This window comes from Apium graveolens, chromosome 11 (genome assembly GCF_009905375.1).
Source record: "Apium graveolens cultivar Ventura chromosome 11, ASM990537v1, whole genome shotgun sequence".
NCBI classification, from domain to species: Eukaryota; Viridiplantae; Streptophyta; class Magnoliopsida; order Apiales; family Apiaceae; genus Apium; species Apium graveolens.
The window spans coordinates 182,094,158-182,109,429 of record NC_133657.1 but is presented as its reverse complement, the minus strand read 5'-3'; the positions used below and the strand labels follow the sequence as shown (position 1 = coordinate 182,109,429).

General features: G+C 36.2%; 1 protein-coding gene across 1 annotated transcript; it reads left to right on the top strand.

Annotated features, from left to right (window-relative positions):
• Positions 1 to 2,344: 2,344 nt before the first annotated feature.
• On the top strand, positions 2,345 to 14,387 carry LOC141695071 (uncharacterized protein At2g38710). The gene is made up of 5 exons (XM_074499308.1): positions 2,345 to 2,642; positions 8,917 to 9,036; positions 10,966 to 11,080; positions 11,573 to 11,666; positions 13,946 to 14,387. Exons 1-5 carry the CDS (start codon positions 2,539 to 2,541, stop codon positions 14,146 to 14,148), a joined length of 636 nt encoding a protein of 211 aa, XP_074355409.1. The 5' UTR covers positions 2,345 to 2,538; the 3' UTR covers positions 14,149 to 14,387.
• The last annotated feature ends 885 nt before the right edge of the window (positions 14,388 to 15,272 follow it).

Genomic DNA, 15,272 nt, shown 5'->3' with positions numbered 1-15,272 from the left:
TCATACCAGTTTTAAAAAAATTATATATAAAAATTATTATTACATTATAGTTATAGATTGAGGATGAAGGATGAGTATCATATAAATTTTGGCTCAACGATGAAGCTTTTCCGTTGCTGTTTCCGGGAACTTATGGTTTCTTTATGTTTTAAGAAAATTAGATATTATACAAAGTACTTCGCAATAAAATTTATTTAATAAATCTTAATTAATTGTATTTTTTAATAATTTAAAGTTTTTCTTTTAAAGTTTAAAAATAAACGAGAAAACAAAGAGTAAATACATACTATAATGTGAATATTTTAAAGTGTGGTCAGGCGTGTTGGAGAAACAGACTTCTCCTGATACTATAAATTTTAAATTAATTTTAAAAAATCAATTTAAGTTGAATTTTTAAATGCAAAACAAAATCAATAAAAAGAAAAGGTTAAATATCAAAATGGTTACTCAAGGAAAGACCATATCTCATTTCTGATCTCAACGATTATCATTTGAGTGAAATCATAATAAATATCAAACAATGCCTATAAATATGTACTCAAAAATTAAAATTTATTTTTATGGTATTTTATACATTTTTATAGAATGTTATTGCAACCAAAGAATAGTTGTAAATTATAGTATTTAAGATAATATAACATTATACAATAATCAAAGAAAAAAACTATAAATTTAAAAATAAATGGTAGATAAATTTTTAAAAAACTAAGTATATTGTCAAAAATATTATAATTCATAATTTTTCATTTTGGTTACAATAATATTCAAGAAAAATGGATATGACTTTATAAAAATTATTTTTAATTTTTCGAACACATATTTAGAGATATTCGTTTGATATTTAACATAACTTTAGTAATTTAAATGATACCCTACTAAGATTGACACTAAAATAATATAGAGAATTTACCAAAAATGCTAACTTTTCTAAGTTTTTTGCGACTTTGCTATCTTCTGATTTTTTTTCAAAATTAAAAAATAAACGAAAATCAATCACAATCAACCAGATATGCAACTAGTTGAATAAAGTTTTTTTGGTTGATTTTAAGGTTGCACTTAGTTGCATAAACTCGTCAAAGATTGCATGCAGTTGATTTCAGTTGTCAAAAACCGGTATTTTTGCAATTTTCTTTTGAAAAATAGTAGTATTTTTGTAAATTTTTTTAAAAAATGACAATATTTTTGCAAAAATATTTTTAAACTTGGGTATTTTTTAAAAAAGCCCAATAATATATATATATATATGCACTTGAGCATGTATACTTGTTTGATAAGGGTGTTGACCAAATGTTCCTCAATGTCGCTTTTTTAAAATGCGACTATAAATGTCTAATCGACTACAGGTTCTCCATTTTTTTGTTTTTTTAACATTTCACCACATGCCTTCAATTCACGTTTTTCATGCCAAAACGTAATTTCAAGTTTGGTTTTCAAGGTGAACTGTATGTGGATTATCGTTTTCAATGTTTTTTAGTGTTTATTTATTTATTTTTTTTACCCAAAATACTAGATAATGTTATATTGTTAAATTTAAAACTTTATTTAGGAATATTTTGTTCGTATTCTATTTATATATAAAAAAATTTAATATTTTTAAAACCCAAATTGAGAATCGGTGAATATTAAAATATTAATAATTGTTAGTAACTAGAGTTTGGTTATTTATTGCCTTAAACTATAGTTTAAATAACGCTATAGACCTTGTGTCCTAAATCATTGTGTTATTTATTTTTTGTTTCCTAAATATTTTTAAAAGCGAGTTGTTGAACCCTAAAATATTAAATATTATTGACTTATGATTCATGCTTAGATTTTAAAAAATGAATTTAAAATTCTAATACTTTTAAAACTCAAAAAATAACGTACGAAAATCTATAATATTAATAAAACCTAATGAAAGTGTATTTTTAATTTGTATTCTACGATGCAAAACGTAGTATCAAGTATTATTTATGGGGTTCAAAAATTAATTTAAGTTATGTTATTAATTAAAAAAGAAAAAAATTAAAAACGGCAACCGAAGTTGCTTTATTATTATTTTTAAATTTAAATAAAGTTGCGTTTTCAATATATAAGGAAAACATGTGTTGAAAAGTTGCTTTGGAGTTGCGTTTAATGATGGAAAATGCTAGAGGTACAAAATGAGTTACTAAAATAGTTACAAAGGACACATATTACATGTTGATTGACTAAATATAAATGTACCCCTGCAGTTACATTAATAGGAACAATCCCATGTCATGTCATTTTGTAACCATTTTTTATAACTTTCTTTTGTGCTTCTATCATTACTCTTTGATCATTTGTATCAAAATAAGTGGGTGGGGCAACGTGGGGTAAAAGTGTAAAGAAACAGAGGAATCTGTTAACACAAGTAACCCCACTCGAAGAGAATACTACTTTTATCTCACTTTTCATCGCACAATCCGATTTATATTCAACCCCCACTTCGTGTCTGTGTCTATATACACAGACCCATTTTTAAAAAATCAAGCTTTTGGTGTTTGTGTATTGGTTCTTGAAAAAGGGGGGGGGGAAATGGTGACTGCAAATCAAGAAATGGCTGTGTATTGCTTTGATACTCTGCTTGCTCACTACAATAATCATTCTGTTCCTCCCCCTGCTTTTGATGATGGTCAATTGTATATCTTTCTATCCCTCTTTTTACCCATTAATTTCTTGTGTTTGTTGTGTGTGTATTCATATCATGCATTCTTGTTTAGAATAAAGATTCGATTTTTAGTTAATGGGTTGTGGGTTTTTTAAATTATTGTGTTGATATTGTTAATTTGGCCAATGTATTGCTTTTCTGATTGTAGTTTTGATTGGTTTGAATTGAGTATTTTATGAGAAGTTATAGTTTCTTGTTGATTTTGATGAGTTTGGCTTTAGTAGTGATGATCGAAATTGATGTCTTTATACATTAAATTTTTTAATTTATGTTTTCGTTTTAATTTTTTAATTTAAAAGAATACATCAAATCATATCTCAAAGATAGTAGAATAACGAACTTGTAAGTGTATACCAATTTGTATTTAATGTTATGTATGATTCACTACCTTCCGAGATGTTGGCTGCAATTATGTTCTTTAAAAAAAATCATATGTTTGAAATATCAAGGCTATAATGTGGAATGGACCGATTTGATTATTTCTCAACAACGCACTTATACTCAAACATGAAGATAAAACTGAACTGAATATGAGAACAAATAGTTTATATAGAAAGACCTCACAAGATTACTGATTCAATTACAGCCTCGAGCTTTCGAGTAGCCGAGAAACTCCCAATTCGCTCTCTAGGGTTTTCTAAACATAATAAAACATAAAAAACACGATCCCCTTCTCCCTTTTCTTCTTAACCCTCTTTTTTCCTTGTTAAAAGACTTAACAACCCTTTTAGTCTAAAACGACGTCGGCTGTAAGTCAACGAGTCAAACGGCTTCTCTATATTTATTTTACTCATTGCAATACCCCCGCCACAACTGCCACCTTGTCCTCAAGGTGGAACATAGGAAATTGCTCTGCAATTATGTCAGCTTGCTCCCAGGTTGCTTCAAACTCCTGCAACCCGGCCCATTTGATCAGGACCTCCACATGTAACGCATCTCCTTGCTTTATATTACGGACAGCTAGTACTTTTTCTGGTTCCATGGACATTTCACCTTCTGCACTGATCTGAGGTGGAAGTGGAAGAGCCTGGGAGCTGTTACCGATGGCTTTTTTTAATTGAGATATATGGACGGGGTGAATCTTACTCGAACTTGGAAACTCCAGTTTATACGCCACTTCCCCCATACGTTCTAAAATTGTGAATGGACCATAAAAACGGGGTGATAATTTCTCAAACGGCCTACGAGCAATTGACTTCTGTCGATATGGCTGCAATTTCAGGTATACGCTGTCCCCCACTTGAAATGTTGCATTTCTCCGTTTTTTATCGGCTGTGTCTTTCATGATGTGCTGAGCCCGTAGCAAATGTAACCTAAGTTCATCCAAAATGGCTTCTCGTGCCTTTAGCTCTTCCTCTAAACTGTCAATAGGATGTATCCTGTGCCCAGGCGTACCAAGTGTGGGGGTTTCCTTCCATATAATATCTGAAATGGTGTCATGCCCAGGGATAAGTGTGGAGACGTGTTATACCAATATTCAGCCCATGTAATCCACTGAGCCCAGGTGTGAGGATGCCCTGAAGCGAAACAACGCAGATAGGTTTCAAGACACTTGTTGACTACTTTGGATTGACCATCCGTTTGCGGATGATAGGCTGAGCTTCGTTTCAGATTGGTGCCCTGCAGCTTAAACAACTCCTTCCAGAACAGACTCATAAAAACCCTGTCTCTGTCGGACACTATGGACACAGGAAAACCGTGCAGCCTCACCACCTCTGTGAAAAACTCCCTTGCTACGGTCAGGGCAGAAAATGGATGCTTGAGCTTAAGGAAGTGACTGTACTTCGACAGTCGATCAACGACAATCAAGATTGTATCAAACCCCTTCGACTTAGGTAACCTCTCGATAAAGTCCATCGTAATGTGGTCCCAAACTTGCGTGGGAACCGGTAGTGGTTGAAGGAGTCCGGCTGGTTGCTGGTTGGAGGCTTTGTTCTGCTGACACACGGCACACTCTCGGACATACTTTTGCACGTCTTTGCGCATCCCTTGCCAAAACCAGTCTGAAGTGATTCTCAGATATGAATTTAACTGCCCAGAATGACCCTCAACCACGGAAGAATGACACTCACTAAGAATTATCAGGATGAAAACAGATCCCTTGGGAATGACTAATCGTTGTTTGTAGAACAGCCGCCCAGCTACAACCTCAAACCCCGGATAGTCGCCCCCCTTTTTAATCACGTCCCTTTTGAGTCTGGAGATGAACTCATCCTTATCTATTTCTTGAAACAGTCCCCCCCAATCAATCTGACTCGTCGAGACCAGAGCTGCCAATATGAACTCATCTTCCTCCTTCCGTGACAATGCATCCGCCACCTTGTTTGCAGAACCTGGTTTATATTTAATCTCAAAGTCGAATGCCAGCAGCTTACTGACCCATTATTGATAATTCGCTCCGACTTCCCTTTGCTCCATAATGTATTTCAAGCTCTGTTGGTCTGTGTAGATTAAAAAATGACGGCCCAGAAGATAACATTTCCATTTTAACACGGCCAAGCAGATTGCTATTAGCTCTTTTTCATAGATGGCTTTATTTCTCGACCTTGGGCCTAACAATTTGCTGTAAAATGCCACTGGCCATTTGTCTTGCATTAGCACCGCGCCCACCCCAAAGCCGGAAGCGTCAGTCTCGATAATGAAGGGTAGTTTGAAATTCGGCATGGCCAACACAGGAGATGTCGCCATAGCTTGCTTTAATGTCTCGAAAGCCTGTGTAGCCTCGGGGCTCCAACCGAACTGGTCTTTTTTCAGTTGATTTGTAAGAGGGTGGGCGATTTGGGCATAATTGGCCACAAATTTTCGGTAGTATCCTGTGAGACCCAAGAACCCCCGTAGTTCCTTCAAGTTTTGGGGCTCCTTCCAATCAATCATGGCCTGAATCTTCCCTTGGTCAGCAGCAACCCCTTCTGCTGAAACTATATGCCCGAGATACTCAACTCTCACTACCAAACTCACATTTCTTCCTATTGACCACAAGACTGTGGTTTTGCAGTGTTTCCAAAACTGTGGCCAGGTGAACCACATGATCCTCTTTAGTCCCACTATACACTAGTATATCGTCAAAAAAGACTAATACGAATTTTCGTAGGAACGGCTTAAAAGTGGCATTCATGAGAGATTGGAACGTAGAGGGTGCATTGGACAACCCGAAAGGCATTACTACAAATTCGTAGCGCCCCTCAAGCATTCTAAAAGCCGTCTTGGCCACATCTTCGCTTTTGACTCGAATTTGATGATACCCCGCCTTGAGGTCCAACTTGCTGAAAAATCTCAAACCATGTAATTCGTCCAAAAGTTCATCTATGACTGGAATGGGGAATCGGTCAGGCACTGTTTCTTTGTTCAATGCCCTGTAGTCGACGCAAAACCTCCATGTACCGTCCTTTTTCTTTACTAATAACACCGTACTGGAGTAGGGGCTGGTCGACGGCTGAATCACACCGGCAGCCAGCATCTCCCGTACGAGCCTTTCTATCTCATCCTTCTGTATTTGCGGATACCGAAAAGGCCGCACGTTAACAGGATTGCTCCCCTCTTTTAACACAATTTGATGCTCATGTCCTCGAAAAGGGGGTAACGTCTCTGGATTTTTGAAAACCAGCTCATACTTTTCCAACACAGGTTGCAAATAAGCCGGAATCCCCTGTTGCCATTGCTTTTCTTCTTTACCCTCCTCTGCTTCTAACTGTTTGAGCTCCAACAGCAACCCATTTCCCTCCTTTCGAACCGTCTTAATCATGGTTTTGAGCGACACACGCGAATTAGTGAGTCTTGGATCTCCCTGCAACACCACTGTTTTCTTACCCACCTTGAAACTCATCCGCTGGGACCTCCAATTGGTAGTGACCGCTCCTAGTTTCTCTAACCACTGTACTCCCAATAATATATCAGAATTTCCTAGATTAAACGGTAGGAAATCCTCAATTATCTCCACTTCTTCAAATTGTACCCGCACTCCCTTGCATTTTCCTGACCGCTTTATCGACTCACCATTTCCCAGTGACACTCCAAACTCCTTGGTGGCCACCATTTTCAATTTAAATTTTTCAATTAACGACAACGAAATAAAATTGTGGGTTGCCCCGGGATCAATCATAACTATTACCTCCTTGCCGTCAATGAGGCCCTTTAGTCGCAAGGTCTTTGGAGAAGACAAACCCACCACTGAATTTAGCGACACCTCGGGTATGACTGTTTGCTCCTCTCCTTTTTCAATGACAGCCCCTTCATCCCCAGATTCCAACTCCAACTCCTCCTCGTCATCTTGAGTCAAGAGCACACTCAACTCCTTTACCTTACAACGGTGACCTGCCATCCACTTCTCGTCACAACGAAAATACAAACCCCGTTCTCGCTTGTACTGCAACTCCTTCGGAGATAGCCTCTTGATTTCCCCCAAGGGTTTTGCCATGGGAATGCCATAATTGGTTGATTTAGGACTCTCCTGTGTGGCTTGACTGAATCCGCTTTGAGACCACGCACTCGGGATGTTGATCCTGACTCCGACTTTGATCCCCACCCTGTACCTTTCAAAATTGATGATGAATAATAAGTGTTGTTACCTTTTAATCCTCCTGTAAATTGGACGAGAGACGCGGGCCTGTGGGATGTGAATGATGATGCCTTGCATACTCCCGCACTTGACCCCTTGACTCTATTTTTTTCCTCCACTTTAAGAGCTAACTCCATAGCTTGCTCGAGTGTATATAGCCCCAACATCCTTACCCCCGCCTTAATTCATATTTGAGACTATTCACGAAATGAGCCAACAACATAGTCTCAGGGATATGTTCTAATGGAGCCGCCATCTCAATAAATTTCCTCCGAAACTCCGCCACTGATCCCGTTTGCTTCACCGCTAACCATTGCTCACACAGTGTCCCAGAGTGTGAGGGCCTGAACTGATGTAAAATTAAGGCCCGCATATCCTCCCAACTTCGAATGGGCCGCCTACGGTGCTCCCATTGATACCACACCAAGGCATCCCCTTCAAACCCCACTACTGCAGCCTCCAATTTCTCCTCATCAGTTAGCTGATAGAACATAAAATACCTCTCCGCTCTCAGAATCCACCCATCGGGGTTCGTACCATCAAACTGTGTTAAGTCGAGTTTCCGATACTTCCAATTACTCCGCTGATTTTCATTCCCACCTCTTCCAAACTCCTCATCAACCTTTTTCCTATCTCGATCCCCCTTTCCTCCTTGCCCCCCGCTAGCTCCACTACCAAAAGGGGGTGTACGACCACCTGACCCCGCCCCTTCACTTGTATCTCGGTGGCCATTACCACCAAACATCGACATAGTATTAACCCTTATAGATGATACCGTAGACAACATTTTCGACTGAAACGCCTTTTGCTTCCTTTGAATTTCTCCAATTAGGGTTTCGTTTGAGTCACGGGCTCTGTCAACCCGCAGTTGGAGTTTTTGGGTCAATTGGTCAAGGGTGCTTGAGATTTGGTCAACGCCACTTCGTCGGCCATGGTACGACGTAAATCAGTCACTGAAGCTTCAATCTGTTCTATCTTATTGCCTTGCCGGGTTTCCGTTGGTGGTTCCATGCTCGAGCTTTCGAGTAGCCGAGAAACTTCCAATTCCCTCTCTAGGGTTTTCTAAACATAACAAAACATAAAAAACACGATCCCCTTCTCCCTTATCTTCTTAACCCTCTTTTTTCCTTGTTAAAAGACTTAACTACCCTTTTGGTCTAAAACGACGTCGGCTGTAAGTCAACGAGTCAAACGGCTTATCTGTATTTATTTTACTCATTGCATAATGTTATGTATTTTTCACACTGAAATTGTTCTTTCTTTCTTTCTTTCTTTTTGTTTTGAGGAGTTGATATAAATTTGGCAAGATCTCTTCTTGTTCAGTACTTCAGTCTGTAACTTCCAAGTATCAGTATTTTTAATTTTGCAGTACATCTGAATTGCAATGCTCCTTTTGTGGATTTTTCTGCAAAAATTTGTGTGGCTTAGGGACCTCACAACATAAGAACATAATGAATCCACGATGCTTATGACAACCAACTTATGACTCGAGCTTTAATTTGTTTCTTGAAACTCTCCCGACTTTTTAGATGACAAGTCTTTGATACACAATTTTTTTAAATATTGAAATTATTTATATACTCCATCCATATCTACTACACATGAATTTTATGACACATCGAAAATAAATATAAGAAAGCAAAGCAAAATTCGGTTTTTCTAATTTTGCTTATGTTAAATTCTGGTTCAGTCCGTTGTTTGTCACGTGGAAGAAGATTGTGAATGGCGGGGAGCCACGGTTACGTGGTTGTATCGGAACACTGGAAGCTAGGTATATAATTGATGGATTTAAGGATTATGCTTTGACAAGGTATGTTGGAAGTAAAGTACTTCAAGTAGACTAGAATTTTCCGTATGCTTGGTCATTAAAGTATTCTGTATATCTTTATGGTGAGGAATAGGAAAGCATTTAGCGGTAGTTGTATGCAACTCCCTCTCCCCCACCCATATCCAAATGACGGGAACACTAACTCGTATGTTAATCATTTTTTCAAAAGAAAATCTTAATTATCATGACAACCATCATTTACCTTGTATATGTATTTCAACTTTTTTAATATTTGCCTCAATATTGTGTAGTACTAGTCACAAAATTTAATTGTTTTGTACTTGCTGCTTCTCGTATAAAGATAAAGATCATTTCTTCCTTCATAGTAGAAGAAAAAGTTAGATAATTGACCAAGTAATAAGTTGTAGGGAGCTGGGTATCTATCATATTATCCTATTGGAAAAAGAAAAAAAAATAACTAAATGCTTACTTGGTTTCGTGATTTTAGCAGCTTTTATCGTATAAGTTGTGCCTGACCCATGAAACTGAGGGCTAAAACTAGAAATTGAGGAACAAGTGATAACGCACGTGAAACTCTGCTGCCAAGCCCCAACAGAAATCCACGAGAACAGATGTTGCGTTTGGTTAGGATGAATGAACATGGAGGGAATGGAATTAAATTTGAACTGGCTAATAGTTAAATATTTTAATTCCTTCCTCCATTCCACTCCTAAGAACCACAAAAAGATCTCAAACCTCCAAAATGGATAAGGAATGATCCATTCTCTATTATACCCATTTTCTACCCGGATCTTATCGTAGAAATTTTTTACAGGATCATTTTTTTCAAGTCTCCCCTACTAACTACTACTGTTTCGATATGGTTTTACTCATTCCATAATGTTCCATTAACCCCAACTAAACACAACAAATGAGATTTCTTTCTCCTGTTGCTTAATATCCTTTTCTTATTGTTTAACATATAATTTCTATCTACTTATCACTATTTTCTATCGTTAAGCTTATATTGATTTTTATAATTTAGGAAATTTTTTAATTTTTGTGAAAGTAAGGCTTGATGCTTATCGACCTAAAAATAATGAGATTTTAAAAAGCTTTGAGGAGATAGAAATCACCATCCATCACTTATTTAAATAAGATATCTTTAATCAGACAATAATATTAATGTAACTGAAACACTCGACACGGGTACTCGAAGCAAAATGAAGAGTCTGGGTAACTAAGGAGGATAGACTCTCAAGGTATTGATTCTCAATTCACATGCTTTCACGCTCCTTTTCTGCTTTGGTAATTGGGTCACTGTGAGCATTTCGGTAAGAATTATAAGAAGGGTAGTTAAATTTAATCCCTTTTTATGTATAAAGTTTTGAACTTAATTTAAAGTTGTTTTTTTTTTATTTCCTTGTGATACATATAAAATCTAGTTGATACCTTTTTATGAGTTCTCTTTGATATAAGCTTTTTAAGTTACTTGGTAAGGTATACTTCATGTCACGTTTAAAAAACATATGAGATGATCGGCAAGACGCCAAGACTTGACTTTTAACTTATATTTGTTATTGTGTAATGCAATTGGAGAATGTAAATGGTAAATTTTGGTCCAAGAATTTTGCTGTTAGACCAAATTAGTATTACATTATGCACTACTGGCGGAGCTTCACTATATCATGCAGGGCCCCAACGGTCATTGGTCCCTCAAAAAAGAAAAAAATATACTAGTTTTAAAATTATATATACATAAATAAATATATGTATGTTACTCCCAAGAAAAAAAAGTATCTATATGGTTCCCCTTAAATTTGTCATTCAAGCTCCATGTTGGTGTACACAACTATTTCTCATTCATTCTGTACTTTGACATTAAAGCTTAATTTTTAAAGGGATATTCTTGTATTGTTTTGTAGCAGCAGCAACAGCTAATACAATTGAACATGTAATATAAATTTTCAGTGCTCTAAGGGATCGTAGGTTCCCTCCTATACAGCTGAAAGAGTTGCCTAGTTTGGAATGTACAGTTTCCCTTCTTACTAATTATGAACCTGGTGTCGATCATCTTGATTGGGAGGTTTGTTCCTCAACTCTTTTGTATTATTCTTTTTTATGTTTGCACCTAAAATGGTCTTTGGTACCCTCGGGGTTGCAGTATGTTTAGTATTCACTAACTCATTCTGATGAAATTTTTATCACTTAACCATTCCCATCCTTGAGATGTCAAGTATATGAGTTAATAAATAATCTACGTTTATGAGTTAGAATGGAATTCTACTTTAGAGTCACACTGGATACATAGGTAATTAGGTATAACATGGTTATTATGCCTAAATTTAGAAAAGCAAAAAATGATTATCCATACATTTTCCCCAAAATATGCTAAATGTACTCTGGAATGTGGAATTTCACATATACCTAACGTGATCTATGTCTCTTAAAGTATACTTGTGTAGCTTTCTAGATTTTCCCGAGTTTGCCATGCTAGAAGAATAACGAGAAGTCACATGATGGTTGCCATGTATTTGAATCCGTCTGAACTTAGTTCTTCTATGATATGATCTTGCAGGTGGGGAAGCATGGTATAATTATTGAATTTACTGATCCTGACTATAAGACGAGGAGAAGTGCTACGTACCTGCCTGAGGTGGCTGCTCATGAAGGTGATATTAAATTACTCATAATTATAATGCAGAGTATTTTTGTATAATACTAGAAGCCTAGAAATTAATGAAGGGTTGTTTCTTCCGAGAAGTTTGGCTTGTTATGCTTTAAAAATCAAAGTCTGATGCTATGGAACGTACATCGGTTTGCATATTTCACTATTTAGATTAAAAAACTTTTTTGAAGTTAAGGTTTAAGATGATTAATATGGCAATATACTAATTTAGTATGTAAATTTTTGTAAACATGAAATGTATGCAAGCAATACTGTTCTGAGAGAGAAATTAATAGATTATGTTTTACTACAGTTTCACATCTCATTTACTCATGTTGTGGTGTATAGGATATGATACTCTTATATCACTTTCCTAAAGACAGATCATATGAACTCTTGTAATTGCTAGATTAGTGAATTTAAATATTTATAATCGATGCATCTCAGTTGTAAAATCTTATTGTTTTCCTCTTTCCAGATCATTTTCACAGATAGGTTGCAACACCCTGCCAATTTCTACTCAATTAGTATTTAATTATCAGCTTTAATTGTGCATCTCAGTTTGTTCTTGTGTCTCAAACTTTCCCTCTTCGTAGTTATCCTTAACCACTTAGCATTATTAGCTTCATAAGCATTTAAGTTTCCTTGTCCTTCCTCTAATGTCTGTTAAGAGCTAGACTAGATCAATCATACAAATATGCAAGGTGTAATTCACATACAATATTGAGTCAGCAGGCTCATCACATGCAAATCACATTGCACAAGTACTTGCTGTTTGTTTATGAATCCTACTGTTTTGAGAGTTATGCTAATGAGTGTTCAAGCCTATTTTCCTCAACCATGTAAAATGTTTAGAAGTGCCCATCTGTTTTGTGCTACAGTCTATAGAGTACAAATATTGTATAATGAATCATAATGAGCTACATTCAAGGTCACTCTCTCTTTAACACAAAATTTCTGCCTACGATGACAAGTTCCTTCTTTTCGGATTTTTGAATAATTAAATATCAGATATGAACTTCACCACTCAAAATCTGTTGGAGCTGCATAAAATTTGTGTGACTTATTCTTTCTCCAAATTACTGAATCTAGATACAAAGATCTATCGAATTATTTCCAGGAATAACTTTTTACTAATCGTGAAGGATTAATACCAGGACTTTTAACAGTCTATTCAGATACAAGGAAGCTATGTCTGCTTTTCTTTCATCAGGTACATCGTAAAAATGCATAGTGAACTTTGAAACCTCTCGAGAATTCCATGAGATCCCTTCATTCTAAAATTTACTAAAAAACTCAATGTGAGGAGCTTTAAACTCCCATCTGCATTCTGTGTTCAAATCAGACCCCTTCCTCTTGCCAAAAACCTCATTATCCCCGCAATACTATCTCCACTCATGATTGTGTGTTTTTGGATTCCTGATAAAACCTACTTTGAGGTTCTCTCGGTTGTGATATCTCTCGATTAATTCATTCCAACCTGGATTACCACATTTTGATACAGTGATGAAGCTCTTCCTTCAGCTATTGTCATGAAGCCCTCCATTTGTATGATTACTACATCTAGTCTTGTAGTTTCCGACATTTATCAACCATTTGTTTCTCTAATAAATGCTGTTGATTTTTATGGACAGTTCTTTTATTATCAAATAGCAGAGATTTGAAAACCATTCCCCGCTATTGACAAATTTAATTACTGGTTACCAACTTTCGGCCTTTCCTAAACAAGTGATCCGGATTGGTATGGTTTGTGGTTAAGGTCTAATGGCTAAAGAATAAATAGATCTACATGATAAAACTGCGGCTATTATTGAGCCTAGAGAAAGCACAAGGATTCAGCTGATCAAACCTGAGTACACAATCATATATGTCACAATATAGCAGCTTACTGTTTTTGCTCAGTGCTTTGGCTAATTATGTGAATCCTACTGTTACTGTCATTTATTTTTTCATATATTGTTGTACATCGACACATGTTCTGAAACAATGTTGTTTTTCTTAATGCCGTTTCATTTAGTTTATTATATGCCTACAGGAGAAACTCCATGCCATGCATCACCGAATTCCTTAATTGGTGGAACAGTGCGTATGTCAAAATATAAATTATTTGGAATATATAATTAATTGTAGTAGTAACCTTTCTGTAAATAGGGAAATATAGTTGACCATGGAATTACAATTTTCGACATGCTATTTTGTTTATTTTGTAGTGCGAGCGTGGTTAAGTTGTTGAAATATCTTTGAAGAAATTAACTTCCCATTGTTTATTATATTTAACTTCAGGTTGGACAACACTAGAAGCAATTGACTCGCTAATCAGGAAATCAGGTTACAATGGCCCAATTACAGAATCAATTAGGACGCAAATCCGACTTACTCGTTATCAGAGCACATTATTCACCATGCATTATAGTGAATATACCAATTATGTGAAGACAACCAGAGGAGCTACGGCGTCATTTGCTGGTGCCAAGCCCAGCAACTAACATTATGGTTGTTTTAAACACCTCTTCTGAACCATTATTCTAGTTTGGTTAGGAAGGAATTAAGAAAAAATGGATGGAGTAGTGATATGTATGCTCACCCTTCCCTCCATCTTGGCTTTGTAGAAGATTTAATATTTGTTCTGATTCCCTTAAGTTTGAAGTCAGTGACCTAAACTTAAAACATAAATTTGTTTAATTGATTTTTCATATAGGGAATTTATATCAACTATATTTCTACATGTTATTTCGTATGGGAATTTTTTTTGTTTTACAAATTTTCATTTACGGACGTGTGATGTGTGTATAATTAGGGTGGAAATATTTTTTTGGTTTGTCAAGTAATTATGAAGATTGTTGTACTTCGGTATTGATCCTATAAAGAGCTTCATAGGGTGGCATCCTAATACTGGCGTGATAACTGTTGTTGTAAGTAAATTCTATGAGGGGTAAATGCTCGTCCCAACTTCCTTTGAAATCAATAGCACAAACACGTAACATGTCTTCGATTGTCTGGATCGTTCTTTCACTTTGGCCGTCCGTTTGTGGATGGTAAGCTGTACTCATATTCAGCCTCGTTCCCAAACATTCTTGAAAAGTTTTCCAAAATCTTGAATTAAATCTTGGATCTCGATCATATACGATGGACACAGGAACTCCATGACGAACTACAATTTCCTTCAGGTACATATGGACCAACTTGTCAAGTGAAAATCTTTCATTTATAGGCAGAAAATGAGCTGACTTGGTAAGTCTATCCACTATAACCCAGATGGCATCATTATTAGCTTTTGTCCTTGGTAATACAACTATGAAATCCATGGCAACATGCTCCCACTTCCACTCTAGAATCTCCAATGGCAGTAGCAATCCACTTGGTCTCTGATGCTCTTCTTTAACTTTCTGACATGTATAACATCTGCTAACCCATTCCGCAATTTCCCTCTTCATATCTGGCCACCAATAATTTTCTTTTAAATCTCTGTACATCTTGGTACTCCCTGGATGGATTGAATACCTTGAATTATGAGCTTCTTGTAAAATTTCATTCTTCAACTCCGTTACTGGTGGAATTCAAATTCTAGAAGAAAACCTAAGAATACCTTGATAGTCCTTTTGCGTGCACA